Here is a 27517-nt window from a genome sequence, read left to right as displayed (position 1 = left end):
TCCTCGAGGTGGGTGGGAAGGGTGGGAGTCAAAGTTACCGGCTTGGGAACCGGTGGCCACAGCTATGGAGCTGGGCCCCGCCGTGTCCCCCGGGCCTTCCCGCTCCTTCAAGGAGGAGCTGCTCTGTGCCGTCTGCTACGATCCCTTCCGCGATGCCGTGACTCTGCGCTGCGGCCACAACTTCTGCCGCGGGTGCGTGACCCGCTGCTGGGAGGTGCAGGTGACGCCCACCTGCCCGGTGTGCAAGGACCGCGCGGCCCTAGCCGACCTGCGCACTAACCACACTCTCAACAACCTGGTAGAGAAACTGCTGCGCGAGGAGTCCGAGGGCGCGCGCTGGGCGGGCCACCGATCCGCGCGCCTCTGCCGCCTGCACCGCGGCCAGTTCAGCCTCTTCTGCCTCGATGACAAGGAGCTGCTGTGCTGCTCGTGCCAGGCCGACTCCCGGCACCAGGGGCACCGCGTGCAGCCAGTGAAAGACACTGCCCACGACTTTCGGGTAAGAGCGGCAGTGTGCGGGAGGTGGCCGAGAGCGCACGTGGCGGCCGTGTCCCGACCGGACCTCGGCACCCCTGACCCCACGGCTCCCTTCAGAGCTGTGTGCCCAGACCTCGCCCCCTCGGACTCCGCTAACCTACAGGGGGGTCGGGCCAGGAGGCCTGCGAGGGGAGAAGAGGGAAAGTAAACAGGAAGTGTGGGAACTGGGGTTACACGTTGTTCTCAGGACGGCCCCACCCACTTCTGAAGGGCCGAGCCCCTGCACCGGTTACCCCAGCAGGGTGTGGCTCAGGCCCATTTGAGAAGCACAGGAGTGGGTAAAGCCCAAGGATCTTGGAGTTTAGGGCAGTCAGGTTAGAGGTGCGGGAGCCCAGGACCTGGGGAGCCCAGGGATAAGGTCTTCCAAAGTGGGTCACATACTTCCCGGAGTTGGCCCTATGTATCGTGGAGTAGTGGAGAGGCTTTTGGCCCTGGCCAACTGGTTTATTCTGGATCACACTCCGCGCCCCAATGCCTAGAGTTCCAGTGGCTGTAAATAAAGTGAGGAATGTACAGGGCAAAAGTAACATGGAGAATACTTTGGTATCGGAAGGGGAAATGATCAGAAAGTAAGGATTAGCCATCTCAGGAGTTTTCACAATTTTTGACCTTTAACCCATGGTTTTTCCATTGTGATCCAGAGCACTCATATGTATGTGCCAATTGAAACAGAAGTTCTGTGAAAACGTCTATTGTACTCTGGCATTGGCTGTTATTTTATTTTTACTGATTGATTTAAAAATTGCACAGGGTGGGGCACCTGGGTGGCTCAGTCGGTTAAGCGTCCGACTTCAGCTCAGGTCATGATCTCGCGGTCCGTGAGTTCGAGCCCCGCGTCGGGCTCTGTGCTGACTGCTTAGAGCCTGGAGCCTGTTTCAGATTCTGTGTCTCCCTCTCTCTCTGACCCTCCCCCGTTCATGCTCTGTCTCTGTCTCAAAAATAAATAAACATTAAAAAAAAATTTTTTTTTAAAATAAAAATTGCACAGGGTGTGAAACACTATTTCCTTAGCTATTAACACATGGGTCAGACCCACTGGTTAAGCTGGTAGGAAGCTGAATGTATTGAAAAGGAGGTGCACTGGTCTCCAGACCCTGTTTTCTTTTCAATGCCTTTTTTTCTTTTCCTTTTTTTTTTTTTAAGCTTATTTATTTTGAGAGAGAGCATGTGTGCACGAAGGAGGGAGGGGCAGAGAGAGAGAGAGAGAGAGAGAGAGAGAGAGAGAGAATCCCAAGCAGGCTCCACACTGTCAGTGCAGAGCCCAATGCAGGGCTTGAACTCACACTGTGAGATCATAACCTGAGCCCAAATCAAAAATCTGATGCTTAACAGACTGAGCCATCAGGGCACCCCTAATGCCTTTCTTAAGAAATATTGAAAGTTGGTTACAGTTCCATTGCACATTTTGACAGAGTTCAAGTAAAGGGGAATGTTAACAGAACGCATGTTTGAATACCACAGTAACTTGCCAGAGGGATAACCCTGTAACGCCTGTTGCCGTGTTTAACAGTGGTCCACAACAATGCTTTTTCCCATACTCTCTAGCACAAGTGCCAGGTCCTGATTTGGTACAGCTAAAGTAAATACTGGGCATTCTGGGGGCTGGGGTTGAGGTGGGGCGGGGCACTGTGGATCAAGTCATCGCTCATCACCATGGGACTGGCACAGGTACAGAGCAGGAAGATGGGCAGGGGTTGAGGCCAAGAGCACTAAGGCAGAACCCCCAGGTCTGGGCTAAGCTGGGATTCACAGTGAGTCAGGTGCCAGGAAGCACATACGGTCTAATGACAACTTCCTGTTCATTCAGCAGATGCCTTGTACTGCTAGGTCCCAGGGATACTGCAAGACATGAGATAAACAACATGTCATACCTTCAGGGAGCTTGAAGCAGAGACCTGAGGGATGAGGAGATGTTAGCCAGGTGAAGGGGGTGAGGGAGGGTATTTCAGGCAGAGGCAGCAGCATACGTAAGGGTCCAGAAGCTGGGAGGCCTAACTGTTCAGGCAGTAAGAGGATTTCAGAGTAGTTAGAGTGAGAATGGAGCGCAGAAGAGGCCTTGAGGCCTTGAGGCTTGGCCTTTATCTTAGAGACTTTAGGGAGCAGTAGGAGGGTTTTAAGCAGAGGGATGATGCTGTCAGACTGATGGGCACCTAGGGTGACCTATGAGGACAGAGGGAGTCCGGTCCTGAAAGATGTGAGGACAATGCAAGCCATGTGTGCTCAGCCCTTCGCAGGGTGGGACTCAGTCGTGCGTTAGGCACCCGTGTCCCAAGGACCTGTTGTGTGGTGTTCGGGACCTGTTAGGGGTGCTGAAGCCACAGAGGTAAGACCGAGCCCTCGCCCTGTGGAACTCGCACTGTAGTAGGCGAAGTCAGACAATAAATAGTGCTGGGTGACTGGGCAGGGAGCAGCGTGGGAAGGCTGGAGAGGGGAGAGCAGGCCGAGGGGCTTCTGTTGTGTGCGGTGGGCAGCCCTGAAAGCTTCTAAATAGGGACTTTGTGGTGAGCTGTGTGTTTAGAAAGATCACTTGGGCAATCATCTGAGGAATTCGGTAAAAGTAATAATCGAACCAGCCGACACTATTTTTTTATAAATTTTTTTGGTTTATCTTTGAGAGACAGAGCTCAAGTGGGGCAGGGGCAGAGAGAGGGAGACACAGAATCCAAAGCAGGCTCCATGCTCTGAGCTGTCAGCGCAGAGCCTGATGCAGGGCTCAAATTCACAAGTGGTAAGATCGTGACCTGATCTGAAGTCGGACGCTTAACCGACTGAGCCACCCAGGCGCCCCCAGCCGACGCTTTTTGAGTGCTTACTATGTGCCTGGTGCTCTTGAGTGTTTACATGTCAACGAATTCAATCCTCACAAAAACCCTATGAGGTTGCATATTGGTCTGCTATTGCTGTTGTAATAAATTGCCACAAACACGGCAGTTTAGCACAGCACAGGAGTATTTTCTTATGGTTCTGGAGGTCAGAAGTCCTGAAATCCAGGTGTTGGCAGCACTACGTGCCTTTTGGAGGCCAGGACAGAATTTATTTCCTTGCCCTGTCCAGCTTTTAGAGGCCCCTTTCTCCATCATTCCAACGTCTGCTTCTGTTGTCTCATTGCCTTCTCTGACTGACTCCCCTAACTTCCTTTTAAAAGGACCCTTCGATGACTTGGGCCCACCTGGACCATCCAGGATAATCGTCCATCTTAAAATCCATAATTTCATCCTACCTGCAAAGTCCTTTTTGTCATATAAATAATATATTCACAAATTCTAAGTTTTAGGATGTGGACGTCTTTATTCAACTTGCTACATGTAGGTACTGTTCTCCCCATTTTACAGACAGCGACACTGAGTCTCAGGTGAAGTAACTTGTCTGAAGTCACAGGGCAAGTACTATATACAGTTCACCTGGGGCCTTGTTCAGCCCCTTCTCTGGTCATGGACTTTGTGAGAAACTTCTCTGGTCCCTGGGGAAGACTTTCCCTGCCGGTTCTCTGTTCTGGGAGCAGTGGGGGCAGCCGATTCTGTAGGAGTTTTAAGAGGCTTGAGTGGGTAGGAACTGCCATCAGTGGGTGCCTACTGTGTGCCAGGCACAGTATGTCCAGCAGAGGACAGAGGAGTCCTAGCCCTTGGCTTCTTGGAATCAGACATAACTGAATAACAATCACACTAATTAGGGGCATCTGGGTGGCTCAGTCGGTTGAGCGTCCGACCCTTGATTTCAGCTCAGGTCATGATCTCATGGTCCGTGAATTCAAGTCGCACGGAGCCTGCTTAGGATTCTTTGTCTCCCTCTCTCCCTGCCCCTCCCCTGCTCGCTCTGTCTTTCTCAAAAATAAATAAATAAACTTAAAAAAGTGTGTATATACATATATATATATAGTCACCCTCGGTGTAGTTTCAGCGTGACATTCCTGTGAAGGACAGTACAGGATGTGACCCACTGTGACAAGGCAGCCTGCTTTTGTCTGCTGGGGCATGGAAAGGAGTCTCTGGGGAGGTGATTTCAAGACTCAGGAGGAGTTAGCTAAGTGAGGGGCAGCAAGCAGCGGTGGTGGGGCAGGGGGCAGGGATGCAGAGTAACCCAGAGACGTCTGGACGGGGAATGAGGGCATCCAGTCCAGGACAGATCGCAAGGGGCACGAAGGGCATGTTAAAGATCTGAGATTTTGTCCTACCTACATACGTGGGGCACGAAGGAAGGAAGTGCTGAGATACCCAAACATGGCATAAGTGTTTGATTTTTTTCTAATGTTTATTTATTTATTTATTTATTTTTTGAGAGAGAGAGAGAGGGAGTGAGTGCGCACGAGCCAGGGAGGGGCAGAGAGAGAGACAGAAGATCTCAAGCAGGCTCCACGCTCCGAGCTGTCAGCACAGAGCCCGACGCCAGGCTCAAACTCACAAACTGCGAGTTCGTGACCGGAGCTGAAGTGGGCGCTTAACCAATGGGGCCACCCAGGTGCCCCACACATGACATAAGTGTTTCAACTAGATCACTAAAAGTACATGTTGGGGCTTGAAGGGACATCCACTGGCACGTGTTTCTCAAACCTCAACAATGTACCCGTTCTTCTTCGAGGAGAAACTGTTCTAACACTGTGAAATAAAATATATTCCTTACATACAAACACTAAACTAGTGTAAATTCCTCCTATTCCACACATAGGCAGTAAAACAGACACACAAAACTTACAAATTAAGCACAAACAAAACAAAAATCAATTCACTTCTAGTTCAGATATTCATTACAAGCCTTTATTTTGCTGAAACTCAAGCACTGCTCCTTCGGTGGCTCTGAGGCTTATCTGGCAATACTCATGATACCCCTTTACCCTCTTCTATGTGATGACTTGATTTGCCAGCCTCAGTTTCCTTCTTCGAAGAACCAAAGCTTGGCTGTGATGTAATTGGCCTTCATTAGATCTAGCCCATCCTTTACCTGTTAGGTGTATTTCTGTTCTTTCCCTATTAGGCCGAGACAATGAAAGTCGTATAGCTTGGACATTGTTAGCAAACACAGAGTGGTCCTGAAGTTGTAGGAACTGAAAGCGTGTGTTGGCAGTGTTCATTAGGTGACTCAGAAAAGGTTTACCTTAGGTAGGTGTTTTGGTTTTGGTTTGTTTGTTTGTGGAGGTCATTGAATGAAAACACTAACTGAAAACTCTTCCTGGAAAACTTGGAGATCCCCAAATATACAGACTCGGAGCCAGAGGGCACTGTGAGGAGATGATTCCATTTTACTAGTGAGAAAACAGAAACTTGGAGAGATACAGCAATTTGTGACAGCCGCAGGGAGTGAAAAGGGTGCACGCAGGATTAGAACTCAGATTTCCTGAGTCCCAGTCCAGTGTTTACTCTGCCTTGCAGAACCCCCACAAAGTCCCAGGCCTCGAACTGCCTTGTCCAGATCACTTTCTTACGCGTCATATGGGACTGACTTGAGAGCCATTCTCTGCCCACCAGCTTCTGCACCAGCCCCAGTCTGTTCCCCTTCTGGGATTACCTTCTTACAATTAGTCTGGCTAAATATTAGCCTGGAATATTCCATGTTTTCCTTAAATCTCCCCCCTCATAATTTTCCCCCTTTTCCTAACTACACACCCCCTTCTGGACCCCCCCATTATGGGCTCGGCCCTACCAGATCCAAATTGCATGGAGGACATTGATGGCCTGCTTGGTGAGGCATGTGCCCAAGGGCAGGGATGGGGTCTTACTGAACACTGCTTATTGAGGCTCCTGAGTTATTGGACCCCAGCACAAGGCACCATGGTGGACACCTGCTTCATAAGCACACCGAGGGGAAAGGAAAAATGGGAGACTGGGTTGGAGTTGGATAGGAAAAGGATCTGGACGAGATCGAGTTGTCTTGGATGCATTTATCCTATGCATTTAAGAGGCCTGGGAAATAACCCGGAAGGAGAGTTAAGTCACCTGGTGCTAAGCGGCACTTAGTAGTGAGAGTTAACACATGCCTGGTGTGCTCTCTTAAGTACTTTACATGGATTGACTAGTGGGAACCTCACAGCAATCCTGTGAGCTAGGCAGTCTCATTCCTCTTACCCACATGAGAAAACCATGGGGCAGAGAGAAGAAAATGAATGCTCCTAATGGGGCAGCTGGGATCTGAACTTGGGTGGCAGGGTGCCAGAGCTCTTAGCTGCTGTGTCAGTCTGCCTGGAAACAAACATTTGAAATAGGGAAAGTAACAGGAACCAGAGGCAGGTGCCAGGACACTGGTAATGGGCTGGGTAAACATGGACCAAGAACTGTTCTTCATTTTTACAGTGAAATTTCAGAGACATGCCTTATTTCTTAATTAAAAAAATTTTTTTTGAGAGAGAGGGGAGGGGCAGAGAGAAAGGGAGAGAGAGAATCCTAAGCAGGCTCCACACCCAGCACTGAGCCCAGCATGGGTCTCAGTCTCACGGCCACAGGATCATGACCTGAGCCGAAATTAAGAGTTGGATGCTTAACTGACTGAGCCACCCAGGCACCCCTCTAAGGTATGGAGCCTGACGGCCAGTGAGAGAGAGGGCTTTGCCAAAGTTCTCGCCAGTGGTTAGTGACGAAGACACTATTTATAAATCAGGTCTCCTAACTTTCAGTCCAGGAGCCAGTGTGGAGTAGTGGAAAGACCATGGACGTTGGATGCACTCATTGACTGGGCAGGTAGGTAGGTATGCACATCCGCTTTGTGCTGAGACCTGGGGATATGCAGAGACAAGACAGTTTCTACCCTTGCAGGGGAAGCGTCCATTCCTTCTGCAAAGGTTTGTTGAGCACCATGTGTGGGGCGAGAGGACCTGACCTTTCCTGGAAGCCTGCAGCCTTTCCAGGAAAGTGAGGTGATTATCCAGGGTAGTAAGTGGGACCATAGGGTTGTACCTGAGAGCTGTGAGAGCCCACGGAATGTACCTGAACTCTGCTGGGGAGATCAAGGCGGCTCCCTGAGGAAGTGAGGGGAACCTGAGCTGAGTTTTCGGCGCCACATTGGGCTTGTTGGACGGTGCAGACAGGAATCGTTCAGAAGCAGCAGCATACATAGGGCCTCGGAGGACAGAAAATCTGGCTTGGGGCAGACATCCCTGGCTGCAGACATGACCCTAGCACTTTGATAAGTACTTGAGGGGCACAGTGACCATCTTAGGAAATAGTATTTATTCTTTCTCTCACCTGCACCCGTCCCATTTTCTGTTATACCACATAGCACCTGTGTTAATGGATAATTTGGGCAAAATAACTTTGTAAAATCCTTAGGGTTAATTATTAAATATATTATTGAAACTTGCTGCTTAAAGAATCAAATTGTAATTTTTAAAATCAACGACGTAGACCTTATAATCACATTCTGAACCTTTTAGTGTAAATAAAAGCTTCCTGTTCTGCATGTTTATAACTAACCTTGAGTGTTGTAATTTGAAACTAAAATCAGAGCTCTTTTGGGCTTGGGGCCTGGTCGATGCTCCACATGTGTCACAGGCCATTTAGCTCCATCCAGGGCAATGATGACCCGTATGAGTCCCGACCAGGCTTCACACCAGAGCCCCCACTAGGAAGCCAGCAGCTTCTGCTCATTGAACACACTGCTTGGGCTATAATGCAGGTCCCTGAGTGGTCAGTCCAGTTGGATACACGTATGTTGTGTGGTGTTAAAATCCGAATATCTAAAACAAATGTGAAAAGTGTATTGTTTAGATTCATTTGAATTCACACTGTTTACATGCAGTATTTCCTAGACGAACCACAAAGTGCACGGAAAGGGAAAAAGTGGAATAAAACGTGCACAGTAAATCCCCAAATAGGAAGAAAAGGAAATACTGAACAAGTGGGAGAAATAGGTGGTAGGTTGGATGACATGTTGGGTTATGTTAAATATTCCAGTTAAATGACAGAAGTTGTCAGAGAAGAAAACAACCTAGTTTTGTGCCATTTAAATAGGATTATGACAATGGACGGAAAAAAAATACATTTGATAAAGTTCGGTATGCTTTAGTACTTAAAAAAAATTAGCAAACTAGGAACGGAAGGAACCTCATCAATCTGATGAAGTATAACTCCTGAAAAGCTTAGAGCTAATACCATATTTAAGGGTGAAACACTGAAAGTTTTCTCATTATGGCCAGTTCTATTCAATTGTGTATTGAAAATTGTAGCTAATAAAATAAGTCAGGAATCATAAATAAAAGATATAAGGTTAGGAAAGAGGGAAACTACACTAGCATGATCTGTAGATGACATGATTACATGTATCTGTGTAGAAATTTCTGTTGCATAGGAAATAAAAAGATGCTATGGATAAATTATGAATATAAATAAGTTTAGACAGAATGCCAGTTGCAAAAAGATTAAAATATTTCTGTATATCAGTAGCAAATATCAAATAAAAAATACAGTGGTATAGAAAATTGAGTTTATAACAATAAAGGTAACAAAGATGCAGATCTCTGGCCGGGTGGGCGGGGGGGAGAAGTGGGGAACAATTTCATTGAGAGACATCAAAGACTAAATGGAGGATATACCATATTCATAGATGAGAAGGCTCACTATTTACAGATGCCAGTTATCTCTCAACTGAGTGTAGAGTCAGTACTATCCTAATCAAAATCCCAATGTGATTATTTTGTGGAATTTGACAAGCTAATTCTAACATTCGTATGAAAACTTTAAGGGACAACGATTGCAAAAACATTCTTAGGAGATATTTATTAGATATTAGATATTTATTAGATATCTATATTAGATATAGAAATATTACAAAATATATCTATTTTACAGCTGTAGAAATTAAGGCTGTGTGATATTGGCAGAGGACAGACAGGTGGACCAGGGAAACAGACTAGAGAACTGGAAACATATCTGCGTTTCATGTATGGTGGCCTGTGTATCAGTGGGGCATGCTAGTACTCTTAAATAATGGTTCTGAGGAAGCGAGCTCTCAGGTCATACCATTCACAGGATAAACTCCAGGTATCCACATTGGACCCAAATGAGAAAGGAAAGCCATAAAGCTTAAAAAATGATAATAATATAGCAAATTAACTTTTTTTGACCCTAGGGTATGGGAGTATTTTCAAAACTAACTCTAAAGGGTAAGACCGATACATTTGACCATATTGAAGTTAAGAAATACACGCGATACAATAGAAGATACCTATTACACATCTAACCCGTGAAAGACGTTGCACATTTACAATAAATCCCTACAAACCATTCGGAAAATGGCAGGCAACTCCGTTAAAAAATGGTTGAAAGACGTGAACAGATTAAAAAATAAATATCCAATGGTTAACGAACACTTCATTAACATCACTTGTGTGGTATTAGCTAGTACAACTGCTTTGGAAAACGGTTTGGCGTTATCTTCTAAAGCTGAAAATACACACACCAGTGTTTCTGCCTCCAGGAGTATTTTGCACAGAGACAAGTGTACGTGTATATGTGATGTATGCAGGAAGATATGTGCTATTTGTATTGCTTGGAGAGTGTCAATGACCCAACTGTCCATGAACACGGAATGGGTAAATGTGTATTCATACACTGGAATACAGTGCAACAATGAATGAGTAAACTTACATACAGTAACGGATTTGAATCCTGTAAACCTTACATTAAGGTTAAGAAAACAAGATACACAAGAATGCACACAGAATGGTTCCATTAATACAAAGTTCAGAACCGGGAAAAACGAAAGTATATTGTTTAGGTTAAGGATGCATACATGGGTGCACAGAACTATGAAGAGAAGCAGGGAAATACATGCAAATAAGGACCCTTGTTTCCTCTGGCAGCAAGAAGGGGTTATGATTCAGAAGGGACACATCCTGGGTGTGGTTACAGAGGTGTTCACTTTATAACCTTCTGTACTTAACCACATGTATGTGTATTTAAGGCACACATATGTTTTATGCCAAAGCAAACAAGTTGTCAACAACAGAGATTGAAAGGTAAAAAACAACTCTTTAAACCTGGGAGAAATTGCCAGGATTTCCTTTCATTGTGGGAGGAAAGCTCTCGGTAAGTGACAAGAAATGTTTTCATTTTATAGGTTTTTAAATTTTCGAGGTAGACTTTATATACAAGATGCATAGATCTTGAATGTTGAATCTGAGGAGTTCTGACAGTTATCCACACCCTATACGTGCCACCCCGAACAAACTAGAACATTTCTGTCACCCTGGAGAGCCCTCTTCTTCCCAGTCGGAGGCAACCACCTTCTGATTTCTGCCACCTTCTATTAGTCCTGACCATTCTTGAGCTTCACATAAATTTTAACAACTTACTCAATAATTTTGACAACTTACTCAACTCCTCTGGGCCTTCTTTTCTCCTTTGTGTAAGTGGAGTGTAGTGCCTGCCTCACAGGAATGTAAGAATTAAGTAGCATGATATTTATAAAGTGCTTAATCTGGTGCATGATGCACAGTACATGTCAGTAGTAACTCTTGTTACAAATAGAACCATTGGTGGATCTCATCAACTCACACCTCAGAGAAGGGTCATTTTGGGGTTGGTCTTTGCTGCATTACAGCAGAACTCTCATAGTGGTTGAAGAGTTTGGGAAAGGACAAGGGACTTTTGCGCCCGGCCCCCTGCCATCTTTTTTAGCCCGTAATCGAAGGCAGAGGGCTGGGCTGTGTTGTTTTGGGACCAGCACACCCCTGGGTAACGTGTGGGCAGTTCCTTCACGCCTGTCATCCACGCGTATTTGGCATGTCACAGAACTATTACATGACTTTGTGACAAGACCTCTTGTCCCACAAAATAAAACATTAGGGTGATATTTCACTGGTCTTGTGGGAGGTTCATACTGATTTTATTTTGCTACCGGGGAGGCTCACCTTAGAGATGTTATTCTACAGAAAATAATTTTTAAAAATCTGTTATATGTTCTCAAGGAGATCATAATAATGACCAAAATGAATAGAAAAGAAAACAAAATCTGCAGAAAATGAAACGAGGTATCACTTTTGGACTACAGCAGTTAGAAGAATGGGCTATGGAGTAAGAGACTGCTCAGTTATTGCTGCATAACAAATTACCTCCAAAAAGAGTGGTTTAAAACAGAAAATGTTATCTCACAGTTTCTTTGGGTCTGTAATCTGGGCATGACTTAGCTGGGGGTGTCTGCTGTCAGTCTCTCATGATGCTGCAGTCTCATCTGAAGGCTCGAGTAGGCCAAGGTCACCATTCAAGCTTGCTTATTTGCCCGCTCGTGTGGTTGCTGGCAGGATTCCAGTCCTGTCGGGCTGTTGGGTGGACGCCATCCTCAGTTCCTAGCCCTGTGGGCCACCCCTTAGACTAGATCACAACATGGCAGCTGGCTTCCATCCAAAGTGAGCAAGCAATGTAGGGTGAGAAGGGGTATGCACAGGCTGTTGGTCCCCTATCTTGGAAATGATCTCCCTTTGCTTTTGCAACATTCTGCTGATCAGAAGCAAGTTGCTAGGTCCAACCCACAGGGAGGAGATTCCACCATGGCATGAATGCCAGAAGTGGGGATTACTGGGGCCATTTCATTCATTCATTCATTCGAAGTGCTTATTTTTGAGAGAGAGAGACACACAGTGCAAGTGGGGGAGGCACAGAGAGAGGGAGACACAGAATCGGAAGCAGGCTCCAGGCTCTGAGCTGTCAACACAGAGCCCGATGCAGGGCTTGAACCCATGAGAAGTGAGATCATGACCTGAGCCGAAATTGGCCGCTTAACTGACTGAGCCACGCAGGCACCCCTGCTGGGACCACTTTAGAGGCTGCCTCCTTCAATCTGCCCTCTGGCCCCCAATGATTCATGTCACCCCACCCCTGCCACATTCATAATATACTCACCCACTCCCAAGATCCCCAAACATCTTGTTATAGCATCAGCTCCTGAATGTCATCATCCGAATCAGGTCCAGGTGGGGATGAGGCTTTTGAGGACAAATCTGTATCTTCTATTGCTGCATAGCAAATCACCCCCAAAACTGGAAGCTTAAAGCAACAAATTGCCCTATCTCACAGGAGGGAGGGATCACCAGGGGCCATCTTAGAAGCTGGCTATCACCACTGTCTAGATTCACATCCCTATTCTGCCATATACTAGCTGTGTGCTCTTGGGCTAGTCACTTCCCTTTTGTGTGCTTTTGTTTTTGTTTTTTAATTTCTAAAATGAGGCTAATAATATATTCACCTAACAGAGATAATGTTATGATTAAGTAACATAATCTATAAAGTAATTAGCACCTTCCCTGGCAAATAGTAAATGCTGGCCATTTATAATTAATGCCATTAGAATTGTTACTATTTTTCCAAAGAAAAAAACCTGGTAAGCTTTCTCAGAATGATAAGTGAAAAGGTTAACGATGGAAAGACATGGATAGGCCTTGAATACAAAAGGTAGGAATCCAACCTAAAACTGGTAGTGAAGTCCAAGGAGATCAGAGCAAGAATGGTTAAGTTTAAAAAAACAAAACTACTAAAACCAAAGTATTTGCTGAAAGCAGTGATGAAAGTGTTTCCCATGGCTCCTGTACCAGTAGAATATTGCCACAAGGTAGGGATGTGGGGAGATCTGTGTTTAGATCGGGCCCTGTAGGAATAACTGGACCAACCTGCCATCAGATCTGTTCATTTCTAACTGCAGGCCAGTCCGGTTTAGAAAGTGGGAAAGGGAGCCTGTGAGCACATGGTCTATAGAACTGGCACGCAGCTCAGGGGTTCTTGGCTTGCCTGGACCAGCTTTAGGCCTGAGCGGGATGCCCTTCTACGCTGTACTGTGGCCAACTTGCGAGGGAACAGGCCCTGTCTTCCCATCTGTACCAGGTATGAAACGAAGGGGCCGGTTAGAAGGGATCTGAGAGCACTTTATGCTAAAAATGCCGGATTGGAGGTCAGGGCTATAGGACTTCCCTTTCTGCTGTGCCCTGCAGCATGTGGACAGACTGGGTTGAGTAAACGGTTGAGTTGTGCCCACACTGACGTTGGACTCCAGTTGTAAATGGGGTGTGTCACCCCCTGCCTGGCCTCCAGCCCTAATGTGCCTCCTCCTTGTATCTCACACAGGCCAAGTGCAGGAACATGGAGCATGCGCTGCGGGAGAAAGCCAAGGCCTTCTGGGCTGTGCGGCGCTCCTATGAGGCCATCGCCAAGCATAATCAGGTGAGTGCACTGGCTGAGTGGGGAGATTAGGGACACCTGGGATATGGGGGGAGGGGAGAGGTGAGGGTGGGCCCACCCTGGCTGTGGGTATGGACACAAAATCATCCTTCCCTAACTCTGAGGGTCTAGCACGGTCATGTCCTAGGTTGCTGATTGTGGCTGCACCGCCATGGCCTCTCTAAATAGCTGGGCACAGGCCACGCCAGCAGCCACAGAAGTGGCTTGAAAAACTACCTGTGTCATCTGCACTGTGCTTTCAGTCTAACTTCAACACGTGCTGCACTTGACCACCCAACCCAGCTGCTCAAGCCAACGGTGACCTAGGGCTCTTTAGCTCCTCCTCTTTCCCTCTTACTCCCCGGGTCCACTCCATAGCAGTCCTGTCTCCTCTAACTGCAAAATACATCATGTCCACCTGCCGTTCTGTTTCCAGCGTCCTGGCCATGTCTCCGTTGTTTCTCACCTGGCCGTGTACCAGGGCCCCAGCCTTCTGCCCTTCTTCTGCAGTCCGTCTCCATGGAGTGGACTGATGTTTTAGAAGAATACGTTGATTGCGTCACTCCTCTGCTTAAAACTGTTGAGATCACACAGTTCAGACTCCTCACTGTGGCCTTCACGGCCTTCATCCCGCCCTTCCCTGCTCCTCGGTTTCGTCTCCTCCCATGCTTGGCTCCAGCTACATTGGCCTGCCTTCTGACCCTCACGTGAGCTGTCCCCTCCCGGATCTCCCATAAGGGGCACTTTGTCATTAGTATCTCAGCTCAGACGTCCCTTCGGAGAATCGTTCCCTGATCACCCTACCCAAGCAGCCTTCTCCTTTAGTTGCTCTCATATGTCCCCATTTTATGTTCTGCAATTAACTTGCTATTTTTTTTTTTATGTACTCCCATTAGAATGTAGCGAAAGCAAGTGCAGTAGTATCTGAGAGGATTCTTGGCACACAGTAGGTGATCAATAAGGGGTTGTAAATTGAATGAGCGAATGGTCTCCCCTCTGTCCCCACTGTCATTGTCTATGCCTGGGCACCCTCTCTTCCTCTGAGTCCTGTGCAGATTGGCAGCCGGGTTTCTGATGGGTTGTCCTGGCTTTGCTCTGTCACCCCCTGGGTGAGTACTTCTACTAAGTACAGCTCAGCTGAGACCTACCTGGCTTGGGCTGCCTGGCACTCCCCTCCCATGCCCATGTGCCCACGGGAGGGGACTAGGCTTGAGAAAGAGCCTCCTTAACATCTGGCCAAGGAGTTTCCCCGAGCCGCAGAGCTGGTGGAATAAGGTAGAAGAAAGGATGGTGAAAGGTGGGTGGCTAGGGCAGTAACGGTAAAGCCGACCTACTCCCAAAGCCAAGCCTTGTCCTCCAGGCACATCCCTCACCCCCTGCAAGCTAATTCCCTCATCTGTGGAAAGAGAGCGCCTTCCTCTTACTAGAATATTTTTAAACGTTCACTTGAGAGGATGCATGTGAAGTGCCCAACAGAAAAGTCCTTCCAACAACTCTCGCATCTTATAGACCATCCAGCTGGATTTGAGAGGCGTTTTCACTGTTGCAGTGAATCATTTTGTCATACCGTCAGAGCCAGAACACACGTTGAGCTTCCGATCCAGACAGGAAGTGACTGGAACCTCCCACCCTGTTCCGATCCAGACAGGAAGTGACTGGAACCTCCCACCCTGTGGTCAGAACACTCGTAGTGAGTTGCTTTTCCCGTGGTCACCGTGGAATCCTGGAGCTCTGCCTCTGTGGCTTGAGCTCCTTTGTGGCCAGCCCCATCCATTCACGTGGCTGGCCTCGTCGGGACTGCAGTGGAGGTGCCCGGGGCATGTCCATAGGTCCGGGTGCTAGCACCTGTCTGCCCGTCCCAGGCGCTGTGCAACTCTCGCGTGGCCAGGTGTCAGATTGCAGGAGTCCTATGTGATTCATGCTTTCCCCCTGAGTCCAGTCTGTGCAGGCTGATGAGGGAAGTGAAGGCTTTGATGTTTACCCCTTTAAGGCTCCGGATTGCCAGCCGGCAGGGTAGCTAGACTTGACTTTGCACTGGCGGGGTTTTCTTGCCTGCTTTTTTATCTTTCTGTGGGACAGAAATCCTCCTGCATTTCACTGTCTCTCCCACCACGCACAACCCATCTTTTGGGCCGGTATTTCAGCAGTACCCTCCCATTTGCATGCCTTTGACAGTTAGTCAGTTTGTACACCGGGTCACGAGTATAAAGCCATTTGTGTTTCTTCTTTTTTTTTTTTTTTTTTTAATTTTTTTTTTTTCAACGTTTATTTATTTTTGGGACAGAGAGAGACAGAGCATGAACGGGGGAGGGGCAGAGAGAGAGGGAGACACAGAATCGGAAACAGGCTCCAGGCTCTGAGCTGTCAGCCCAGAACCTGATGCGGGGCTCGAACCCACGGACCACGGGATCGTGACCTGGCTGAAGTCGGACGCTCAACCGACTGCGCCACCCAGGCGCCCCTATGTTTCTTCTGTGAACACCAGTTCACGTGCTTTTTTTTTTCCTTGGAATATTTGCCCTTTCCTCTAGTGGATTCATAGGAGTGCTCTGTATATTAAGAATAACAGTCTGTTATCCGTTGCAAATATTTTTCCTTGCTTGTCATTTCTTTTTCAGTGAAACACTTTTACCTTTTCTGGGTCATTTTCACTTTTTCGGTGAATATTTTGTCACATATTGTCAGAGCCATGAGCATATTATTCATCATGTACTGAACTTTTCAATCTCAAGATGAGATAGTGACCTGCCATTGCTACGGCACACATTTCGAGTTGTTTTTCCAGTGGTCATCTTAGAATTGTATTTTTGTACTTCACTTTATTAGTAGTCTCTTGCCATTTAGAACATGTCATGTTTAGGGCGCCTGGGTGGCTCAGTGGTTAAGCATCTGACTCTTGATCTCAGCTCAGGTCTTGGTGTCAGGGTAATGACTTTAGGCCCCATGTTGAGCTCTGTGCTGGGCATGAAGCCTACTTTAAAAAAAAAAACAACAACTTCTTATTTTTATATCCATTCAATGATCTCCTTTGAGGCTTCTCTGTTTTACTGCTGTACAAAAGGTCTTTTTCATTCCAAGGTGAAAAATATTTCTCTGCTTTTTCTTTGAGTGCATTTATGGGTTTGTTTTAACTTTTAAAAAGCTTTTTGTAGTTACGATTAGGAGTATGTGTATCGTTAATGATTTGGTGGGGTTTTTTTTAATTTTTTTTTTTTAACGTTTATTTATTTTTGAGACAGAGAGAGAGCATGAACGGGGGAGGGTCAGAGAGAGAGAGGGAGACACAGAATCTGAAACAGGCTCCAGGCTCTGAGCTGTCAGCACAGAGCCCGACGCGGGGCTCGAACTCATGAACCGCGAGATCATGACCTGAGCCAAAGTCGGATGCTTAACCGACTGAGCCACCCAGGCGCCCCAATGATTTGGTTTTAAAGTAAATACTTCCTACTCTGTTGGGAAGCCTCTGGATCAGACAGATTTGAAGTCTTAAGATTGGAAGGCAAATAAGTTTTATTTATTTTTTTTAACTTGTTTTATTTTTTATTTTTTAAAATCTACATCCAAATTAGTTAGCATATAGTGCAACAATGATGTCAGGAGTAGATTCCTTAGTGCCCCTTACCCATTTAGCCCATCCCCCCTCCCAGAGCCCCTCCCGAAATCCTCAGTTCTCCATATTTATGAGTCTCTTCTGTTTTGTCCCCTCCCTGTTTTTATATGATTTTTGTTTCTCTTCCCTTATGTTCGTCTGTTTTAGTCTCTTAAAGTCCTCATATGAGTGAAGTCATATGATTTTTGTCTTTCTCTGACTAATTTCACTTAGCCTAATACCCTCCATTTCCATCCATGTAGTTGCAAATGGCAAGATTTCATTCTTTTTGATTGCCAAGTAATACTTCATTGTATATATCTACCACATTTTCTTTATCCATTCATCCATCGATGGACATTTGGGCTCTTTCCATACTTTGGCTATTGTCGATAGTGCTGCTATAAACATGGGGGTGCATGCGTCCCTTCGAAACAGCATACCTGTATCCTGTGGATAAATGCCTGGTAGTGCAATTGCTGGGTCGTAGGGTAGTTCTATTTTTAGTTTTTGGGGGAACTTCCTACTGTTTTCCAGAGTGGCTGCAGCAGCTTGCATTCCCAGCAAATAAGTTTTAAGCATCGTTGTTATTTACAAGGCACTTGGGTGGCTCAGTCTGTTGAGTGTGCAACTTCAGCTCAGGTCATGATCTCACGGTTTTTAAGTTCGAGCCCCATATCAGGCTCTGTGCTGACAGCTCAGAGCCTGGAGCCTGCTTCAGATTCTGTGTCTCCCTTTCTCTCTGCCCCTCCCTTGTTTATGCACTCTCTCTCTCAAAAATAAATTAACATGCAAAAAATTTTAAAAATACATTCAAAAAATAAAAAATGGTTCTTACAACAGCAGTTCATTTCTGCGATTCAGTATTTCCCTTGCTGTTGTGCACCTAACCAAGATACAGATTAGTGTGTGTTGAGGAGGATCCAGACGATAGGCATCATCTGGAAGCAGTGATTCGATTTGAGATTTCAATTTATCAAGACAATGTCATGCTGTGTGCTTTAAACTTACAACTCTGTGCTGATAAAACTGCACCTGCATTTTACCTGTCGGGGGGTCTGCTCATGGTTTCCTTTGAAAACAGAGCTCCTTTGTTAGAAACCTCCGAGTCACGCGGCCAGGCGCCGGCCGAGGGCTTCCATCCGAGGCTGACCCTCTGTGGCTCCGTCCTGCTCTCTGCCGCAGGTGGAGGCTGCCTGGCTGGAAGGGCGAATCCGGCAGGAGTTCGACAAGCTTCGCGAGTTCCTGAGAGTGGAGGAGCAAGCCATCCTGGATGCCATGGCCGAGGAGGCGAGGGAGAAGCAGCGTCTGGCTGAAGGGAAGATGAAGCGGCTGGCAGAGGACACAGAGGCTCTGGCCCACGAGATTGAGCGGCTGCAGGTGGAAATGAAGGAGGATGACGTTTCCTTTCTCATGGTGAGGGGTTTGCCGCCTGGCTTCAGTGACAGGGACCAGGTGTTCGGGAGCCGGTGGGCAGCCGGAGGCCCCCGGCCCCGGCCCACCCCGTCTTCCCATAGTCTCGGGGTGCTGGGCCCTCGGAGCCCTCGGAGGAAGTTCTCTGCCCGTCAGGAGGCCAAGAGAGTTTTCATCAGAGTTCACTTCTCTCTGCCTCTGTCTCCTTTCCTTCTCCCTCGCCCTTCCTCTCTTGTACTCACTCTTGCTCTCTTTTCCTTTCTTTTCTCTCTGCTCCAAATGGAGTACTTGGTAAATAAGCTTTTTATTTTGGATTAATTTTAGATGTATGGAAAAGTTGCAGGGATAGCCCCGAGTGCCCCCGTACGCCTCTCCTTGTTTCTCCCATTGTCGACACCTTACATCATCTTGTGGCACATTTGTCCGCGGGAAGCTGACCTGGGTGTGTTGTAATTAACTAATGTCCAGACTTCTTTGGAGTCACCACTTTTTGCATTACTATCCTCTTTCTGCTCCAGGGTCCCATCCAGGGGCTCACAGTGCATTTAGTTGTCCCGTCTCCCAGTCTCCCCTGGTCTGTGACAGCTTCTTATTTTCTGTTTTTTCATGACCTTGGCAGTCCTGAGGAGTTCTGGCCAGATGGCCTATTCTCCCACCTGGGCTTGTCTGATGTTTTTCTCATGATTAGACAGGGGTTATAGGATTTTACAAAGAAGACAAAATGGAATATTCTAGAGTTATACAATTATTTTAACTTTTTAATGTAAATATGACATTTTGATATTCTCTATTGTTTTCTTAAGAAAAGGGTGACTTTGGGGCACCAGCGTTGGCTCAGGCAGTTGGGTGTCAGACTTCAGCTCAGGTCATGATCTCACAGTTGTTGAGTTCGAGCTCCGTGTCAGGCTCTGTGCTGACAGCTCGGAGCCTGGAGCCCGCTTTGAATTCTGTGTCTCCCTCTCTCTCTGCTCCTCCCCCACTCACACTCTGTCTCTCTCGCAAAAAGAATACACATCAAAAAAAAAATTTTTTTTTTAAATAAAAGGGTGACCTCTTTCTCTCTTTAAAAAATATCTATTTAGTTGATTTTTTTTTCTTTTTATTGCTTTCATCCCCTGCCTCCTGCCCCCCATGAGTCACTAGGTCTTTATAGAGATGTTTCTATAATGGAAAGCTAGTTTGGAAATCGATTAGGATGGTGAGGTATCTCCTCCACTTAGAGAACAGCCGAACCCTCTGGAAAGGGGACTCTTTGTAGAGTGGATTGAGAAGGGACAGGGACATCTTCCATTCAAGCTGGGTGGGTGTCACATCCCCACCAGGGACTGTTGGGGTTCTCTGCCTCATACAAAGCTTTGAATCCTGATGCCTCCTGTCTCTAAAATGCCCCTGATAATAAAATCATTTGGTGGATTCTAAAAGCTAGATTCCTTGCTGTTTCTGGTTAGGAAATTGGAAGTGTCGTCTTGCCCAATGACCAGTGTGCTTTCATGACCTTTTTTTTTTAAGCTTATGTATTTATTTTGAGAGAGACAGAGTGCAAGTGAGAAAGGACCAGAGAGAGAGGGAGAGAGAGAATCCCAAGCAGGCTCCGTGCTGTCGGCACGGACCCCAAAACAGGGCTTGAACCCACAAAACTGTGAGATCGTGACCTGAGCCGAAATCAGGAGTCAGATGCCTAACTGACTGAGTCAGCCAGGTGCCCTGATTTTTTCTTTTTTAATGTAACAGTTTTATTGAGATAAAATTCACATATTGTATAATTCACTCATTTAAAATGTGTAGTTCAGTGGTTTTTACTGTAGTCACAGAGTTATACAGCCATCACCATAATCAGACATAGAATTAGTTTTACCCCCCCCAACAGAAACCCCGGACTCTTTAGCTGTCACCCTCCTATGCTCCCCCTCTCGCCCCACCATCAGCCCTCAGCAAACACTAATCTACTTTCTATCTCTAAGGATTTGCCTAGTCTGGACATTTTCCATAAATGATTCATATAAATGGAATCACATAACATGTAGCCTTTTGTGACCAGCTTCTTTCACTCTGCACGTTTTGAAACTACATCTGTTGCAGCATGTATCAGTACAGGACTGAATATTATCCGTTGTGTGGATATGCTACATTTTATTTACCCATTCATCAATTGGTGGACATTTGGGTTGCTTCCACTTTTTAGCGATTATGAATCATACCGCTATAAACATTCATGTGCAAGTTTTTGTGTAGACATATGTTTTTATTTCTCTTGAGTATGTGCCTAGGAATAGAATTACTGAATCATACGGTAACTTGTAAGTTTAACCGTTTGCCAGGCTGCTTTCTAAGCAACTGCACTGATTTTATAGTCCCATCAGCAGTGTATGAGGGCTAACTTCTCCACATGCTTGCCAGCGCTAACTTTCTTTGAAAATGTCTTATTATTTTTAAATTTTTATTTTAGAGAGAGAGCGTGAGCAGGGGAGAGAGAGGGGCAAAGGGAGAGAGAGGGAGAGAGAGAAAGAGAACCCTAAGCAGGCTCCGTGCTGAGCACGGAGCCCTGTGTGGGGCTCAATCCCATGACCCTGGGATCACGACCTGAACCAAAATCAAAGTTGGACACTCAACCGACTGAACCACCTAGGCACCTCCTGACTGTTTTTTAAAATAGCCATTGCCGTGGGTGCAAAATGGTATCTCACTGTGGTTTTAATTTGCATTTCTTCAGTGGCTAATGATATTGAACATCTTTTCACGTACTTGTTGGTCATTTGTATATCTTTGGGGGAACTGCACATTCAGATCCTTGGTCCATTTTTTAAAGTGGGTTGCTTGTCTTTTTGTTGTTGAATTGTAACGGTTTTTAGGCATTATGCACACTTCGCAGGTATGTGATTTGTAAATATTTTCTCCCATTTTGTGGGTCATTTGTTCACTTTCTTGGTAACTTCCTTTGAAGTACAGAAGCTTTTCCTTTTGATGGAGTCCGGTTGGTCTGTGTTTTCTTTGCTGTTTATCCTTTGGGAGTCATATCTAAGAAACTATAGTCTAATCCAGGGTCATGAATTTTATAGGCTTAGCTCCACATTTAAGTTTTGAGTTAATTCAGAAAATTTTGGGTGTGGTGCAGGGTGGGAATCCGTCTTCAATCTGTTGCATGTGGACGTCCGGTTGTCCCACTGAAGACCATTTACCGAAGACCATTCTTTCCCCAATGAATGGCCTTGGCACCCTTGTAGAAAACCAACTGACAGTAAATGTGAGGGTTTACTTCTCGACTTTCAGTGTCCATTAGATCTGTATGTCTGTCCTTATGTTAGTACCACGTTGTTTTCACTACTCTTGCTTTTAGTAAGCGTTGGAGTCGGGATGTGTGAGCCACCAACTTTGTTTTTGCCCAAGATTGTTTTGGCTATTCTGGTTCCCTTGAATTTCCGTACGAATTTTAGGATCACCTTGTCAGTGTCTATAAAGAAGCCAGCTAGAATTTCGATAGGAACTGTATTGAATCTGTAAATCAGTTGGGGGAGCATTGCCATCTTAACAATGTGAAGTCTTCTGGTCCATGAACATGGGATGTAGGGCTACTTTTGAGATCAGAAACTTACTTTTTTTTTTTTTTCCCTGTGCTTATGGCTCTGTTTTTTGTTTGTTTGTTTTTTCTTTTAGAAACACAAAAGCCGAAAACGTCGGTAAGTTGCCAAAGCTGATGGAGGGGAGGGGAAGAGCAGGCAGAAATACCAGGGGTGCCAGCGCCAGTGGCTCCAGGGCCAGGCAGGTAATGAAGCCAGCTGGGTATGACCCAGAGGGAGTGGTGGGGACTGGCCAGGTGGACAGAGCCCTCCTTTGAGCCATTCCACTTCCGATTTATGCTGGTGAAGTGTTGTTTTTCTGAGTGTGGAAAATCACCGTCCGTTGTGTGGGGAGAGAATGTGTCATCTTGCACATGGCTTGTATTTCTCAGGGGGCCATCCCAACGTTTAAGCTTATTTCTTGGTTAGCCCCTCCCTCTGAGAGCCTCAGGGACACACCGGTTTGCGTTGATGTCTGTTGGGCTCACAGCGATGAACTGTATCCCAGTCACCGCTGTACGAAGGTGAAAGAGAATGCTTTGGAGAGTAGTGAGTTTCCCGGCACCGAAGGTGTTCGAAGCGAAGGCCAATGATACGTTCGGACATTGGGACTAGGGGACCCTTACGGTCCCTTCCGACTCAGACATCCCATGAGCAGATAGTAAGTATGCTTTGTGCCCTCAAGAAGGGGAACTGTGTCTGAGAACCTCCTGTATATATTTGTCCCAGCTGGGGCAGGTTGAGCCCGAATACTGAATCCTGCAGAGAGCTAGCAGCAGCCCAATTGGCTACTGGCTCGTCTCCCATCAGAGCCCAGCCCAGGTTTGTCATGGGTAGGATGGCCAGGGAATGAGTCCTGTCGCCCGTGGCCGGCTGACCCAGTTAGGCCCAGGATGCACGGCCGCAGCCCTGCCCACCAGGCCTTCCCTCCCTTCCCAGCCTCTTCTGCACCATGGAGCCGGAGCCCGTCCAGCCCGGGATGCTCATCGACGTCTGCAAGTACCTGGATTCCCTGCAGTACCGCGTCTGGAGGAAGATGGTCACGTCCGTTGAATCTGGTGAGTGGGGGTGCGGGCAGGGTTACAGGAAGGAGGGGGGTACTTTACATGAGGCACAGAGCCAGCTGCACTCCTCTCTTTTAGCTTCCCATCCTGTCGGACCTTCTCCAGCCTCTTTCAGACAGCTGCCTGGTGCCCTCTCCACCCCCAGCCCCACCACTCAAAACCCTCTGGCAGAGCCCCTGTCTTTGGGTCCTGACACTCGGCCACCTCTGCAGAAAGAGGAGCTGGCTGCCCTCTCTGTTCGGAACTGGACCGTGTAGGTTATGGAAGGTCTCCTCCTTTCAGGATCGCCTTTCTAAGGTGACACCAGGCCACGCGAGTCACTGTGTTTGTTGGGCGTTACGGACTGAGTGTTTGTGTCCCCTTACATTCGTAGGTTGAAGCCCAACCTCCAATGTGATGGCATTTGAGGTGCGGCCTTTGGGAGGTGATTTGGGTTACATGAGGTCATGAGCATAGAGCCCCAGGATGGGGTTAGTGCCCTTACAAGGAGAGGCACCAGAGGGCCGGCTTCCTCTCCCCTCTGCCCAGTGTGAGGACACAGCAAGAGGCAGCCGTCTGTGAGCCACGAGGAGGGAGGGCCTCACCCAAACTGAACTACGCTACAGCCCAGCCTCAGACTTCAGTCTCCAGAACCATGAGAGGGACATTTCGGTTGTTGAAGCCACGCAGCCTGGGGTATTTTTGTGTAGCAACCCAAGCTAAGACGTGATTTTGTAGGGAGAAATGTCAGTGACCCACCCAGAGGGATGTTACGTGCTTCTCCAAATCGTCATGGAGTTTTGTGAGCACCCGGGGCCCCTGCTCCTGTTGGTTTCCTGTGGCTGCTCTAACAAAGGACTGCACACTGGGTGCCGTAAAATGACAGATTTACTTGCTCTCGCAGTTCCAGGGGCCAGAAGTCCAGAGTGCTGCTGTCGGCAGGGCCGTACTCCCTCTGAAACCTATAGGGAGGGCCTTCCTTGCCTCTCGCCGGCTTCTGGTGTTGGCCAGCAATCCTTGGCCGGCAGCTGTAGCCCTTGGATCCCGGCCCTTGTCATCACCTGGCCTTGCTCCCTCGTGTGTCTGTGTCCCTTCCCCTTTCTTTGGCAAGAACAACAGTCATGGTGGGTTAAGGTCCCACTCGGCTCCTGTCTGATGTCATCTCAGTCACATCTGCCATGACCCCACTCCCAAATAAGGATGCCTTCTGAAATACTGGCGGTTAAGACATCCCCGTCTTTTTCGGTGGGGCACAGTTCAGCCCATAACCCTGCCCCTCAGCCCTGGACAGCTCCCTCCACGCCCTGGGGCCAGTTGGGACACAGCGGGTCACTTTGGGGGGATGGAGGCATCGGCTGGCGTGGCAGGCAGGCAGCACCTAAGGTTTGCTGATTCGCCCCCGCTGTCCCCCTCTGCTCTCAGTGCCTTTCAGCTTCGATCCCAATACCGCGGCCGGCTGGCTCTCGGTGTCCAATGACCTCACCAGCGTCACCAACCACGGCTACCGTGTGCAGGTGGAGAACCCGGAGCGCTTCTCCTCAGCGCCGTGCCTGCTGGGCTCCCGCGTCTTCTCACAGGGCTCCCACACCTGGGAGGTGGACCTGGGGGGGCTGCCCAGCTGGCGGGTGGGTGTGATGCGGCTGCAGCAGGACGCCGGCGCCGAAGGCCACTCGCACAGCTGCTACCACGACACCCGCTCAGGCTTCTGGTACGTGTGCCGCACGCAGGGCGTGGAGGGAGACCACTGCGTGACCTCGGACCCGGCCACGTCAGCCCTGGTCCCGGCCATCCCCCGCCGCCTGCGCGTAGAGCTGGAGTGTGAGGAGGGCGAGCTGTCTTTCTACGACGCGGAGAGCCACTGCCACCTCTACACCTTCCACGCCCGCTTCGGGGAGGTGCGGCCCTACTTCTACCTGGGGGGCATGCGGGGGGACGGGCCTGCCGAGCCTCTGCGCATCTGCCCCCTGCGGATCACTGTCAAGGAGGAGCTGGATGGCTGAGGTTGGCCTGGAGCCGGATGGATGCTGCCTGGGACCGGGTCCGTGGTCCTGCTCTCTTTCTGCCCTTCCTCAGTCCACGTTCACCTCAGTACCTCTGAATCGACTGTCTCTGCCAGCATCTTCCTGCTGACCTGTCTTGTCCTATTCCTATGGCTCCAGGCCCCAGACCTTCTCCTTCATTTCTGGTCCCTTCTCTGCCCACGGTTAAAAGTCATCCAAGAGATCCCTCACTCCTCAGAGCCATGGCACCTTCAGGATGTGAATTTTCTAAACCCTAATGCCAGGGTTTCTGGGGATGACATTTGCTTCTAGAATGGGACTGTTTTTGAAAAAAATTTTTTTTAATGTTTATTTTTGAAACAGAGCGTGAGCGGGGGAGGGGCAGAGAGAGAGGGAGACACAGACCCCGAAGCAAGCTCCAGGCTCTGAGCTGTCCGCACAGAGCCTGACGCAGGGCGGGCCCAAACCCACGCACTGAACCCGCAAGATCATGACCTGAGCTGAAGTCAAACGCTTAACCGACCGAGCCACCCAGGCGCCCCTAGAATGGGCCTGTTTTAAAACGTAGGTTTTATTATCCAGGTATGGCAAGGCCAGTGGACCTGGAGAGGGCCGCAGTTGAAAAGAGATTGTTATTTACAGCTCCCAAGAGGAGGGCCCCACCGCACCTTTGGGAGTAGCCACACAGGGCAGCGTCAGGGGAAGCATCAGGGTCTGTGAGGAGGCAGGGGGAGTTGAGGAAGCACAGGTTGGAGACTTTATTGTGGTTTCAGCAATAGGAACAGGTGGGGCAGGGCTCTGGGTAGACGGGTTTGAGATCTTCTAGTTCGAATCCTTTTGGTAGGCTCTGGGACATAGGGGCTGTCCCCATTTGTCAGGGATGATCCAGAGGGGAACCTTGGCCCCCAGTGTGAGAGCCAGGTAAAGGAAGTGGTTGGGGGTATAGCTCAGGATGGGTTGGTTTGCATATGAAAGGCGTGCTCACCGGGGAGTTGATTGCTTTCTCCTGGGAGGAACAGGTTCCCCAGGCCTGTGAGGCCCCAGATGCCAGAGCCTCAAGAATACAGAAAATAAGAAAATATAGTTCATACAGGGCTGCTGCTGTGGCTTTGGGGCAGGACCTGGGCTCAACTTGTCTATCACTTTATACCAGTATTTTAAAACTGCTCCCCAGGATCCCCTGTGGTCCCCTTGGGGAATAGGCAAGGCTGCCCATCAGATTAGCTCTGATTTATCTATTTGCACTTCTTGGACTATTTCACTTAAAAAACACTTTTTTTTTTTTTTTTTTTTTTACATTTTAGCCTTAAAAAGTGACTTATACAATGCAAGTGGAAAAAACCCCACAATTTAAAAAAGCACAGTTTAGACCCGTTCCTTCTCTGGGCTTCAGTTTCCTCATCTGGGATGAGATAGGAGGACTGGGAAATTATGTCCTGTGATTGCTGTGGAAGAAACAGCTCTGATTCGTCCTCATAAAGTAATGAGGGACCCCTTTCATTCAGGTCCGGGGTGAGAAGGGCGGGAGATGGCCTCGCTTGGCCTTTGCTGCCCTCCCTGGCCTCAGCTGCTTGTCTTACACCCTGTCGCCTTTCGTGTTGTCATCCTGATTGCTTCTGCCCCCTTTCAATTCCTGTTGTGCCTACAAACTTGCACCTCCATCTTCCTCCTTGCTCATGCCTGCAGATAAATGTTGATTGTCCGCTTGCCCTGTCCCAGGAAACAGAGTGGTAGGAGGAAAGACTGTCCCGTGGGGGTGGTGGTCTAATCAGGGGGCACATTCCCGACCGAGGACTCGAGTTCTTTCTTCCCCCTGTGCCCCCACCTCACATAAATGGGCTTTTAAAACAGAAATGACGACTCAAAACTGAAGCGTTGTCAACGGGATGTGTACAATCAGCAGGGGCCACGGGGAGGGACGCGGTAGGAAATGCCACTGGGTGAAGGGGGCTGGGTTGGAATGTTGGCTGACTGGCATGTGCAGGCGGGAAGGCACTTGGGCTCATTGACGCTCAAGGCACTTTGGTGACCAGCACCTGAGACCAGTGTGCATTCTCTTGGTGTTTATCTAGCCCATCAAATAGAATCTCTGCAAAAATCTTGACCTGAAATTATTTTAAGTTATAATAAACTTTTAAAAATGTTTTTTTATTTCCAACATAGATAGTGGAAGGGGTTTTTTAAAGAGTACAATTTGGATAGCCTAGGCCTCTTTTTTCAAAAATAAAAATGATATTTGAGCTAAAACCCA

The 27517-nt window shown here is 47.9% G+C and overlaps 1 protein-coding gene across 2 annotated transcripts; it reads left to right on the top strand.

Annotated features, from left to right (window-relative positions):
• On the top strand, positions 1-27517 carry TRIM35 (tripartite motif containing 35). 2 transcript variants are annotated; one of them, XM_040463026.1, is made up of 6 exons: positions 4-499; positions 13575-13670; positions 18442-18672; positions 22321-22343; positions 23163-23281; positions 24689-27517. In XM_040463026.1, the coding sequence occupies exons 1-6, from the start codon at positions 65-67 to the stop codon at positions 25264-25266; spliced, it is 1482 nt and encodes a 493-aa protein (XP_040318960.1). In that variant the 5' UTR covers positions 4-64; the 3' UTR covers positions 25267-27517. The 2 variants fall into 2 exon arrangements, with proteins under 2 accessions (XP_040319026.1, XP_040318960.1); XM_040463092.1 differs by lacking the exon at positions 18442-18672 and having other exon boundaries at positions 1-499.

This window comes from Herpailurus yagouaroundi, unplaced genomic scaffold (assembly GCF_014898765.1).
Source record: "Herpailurus yagouaroundi ecotype Mexico unplaced genomic scaffold, PumYag 28, whole genome shotgun sequence".
Classification (NCBI taxonomy): Eukaryota; Metazoa; Chordata; class Mammalia; order Carnivora; family Felidae; genus Herpailurus; species Herpailurus yagouaroundi.
The sequence above is the reverse complement of the archived record's forward strand: the minus strand, read 5'-3'. Positions and strand labels throughout refer to the sequence as shown.

Bases quoted from the DNA above. Each gene is read 5' to 3' on its own strand.
- TRIM35 (XM_040463026.1), top strand. From the start codon at position 65: ATGGAGCTGGGCCCCGCCGTGTCCCCCGGGCCTTCCCGCTCCTTCAAG. The intron at 22,344-23,162 runs GTAAGTTGCCAA...CTCCCTTCCCAG, and splicing joins CACAAAAGCCGAAAACGTCG to CCTCTTCTGCACCATGGAGC. The intron at 23,282-24,688 runs GTGAGTGGGGGT...CTCTGCTCTCAG, and splicing joins GGTCACGTCCGTTGAATCTG to TGCCTTTCAGCTTCGATCCC.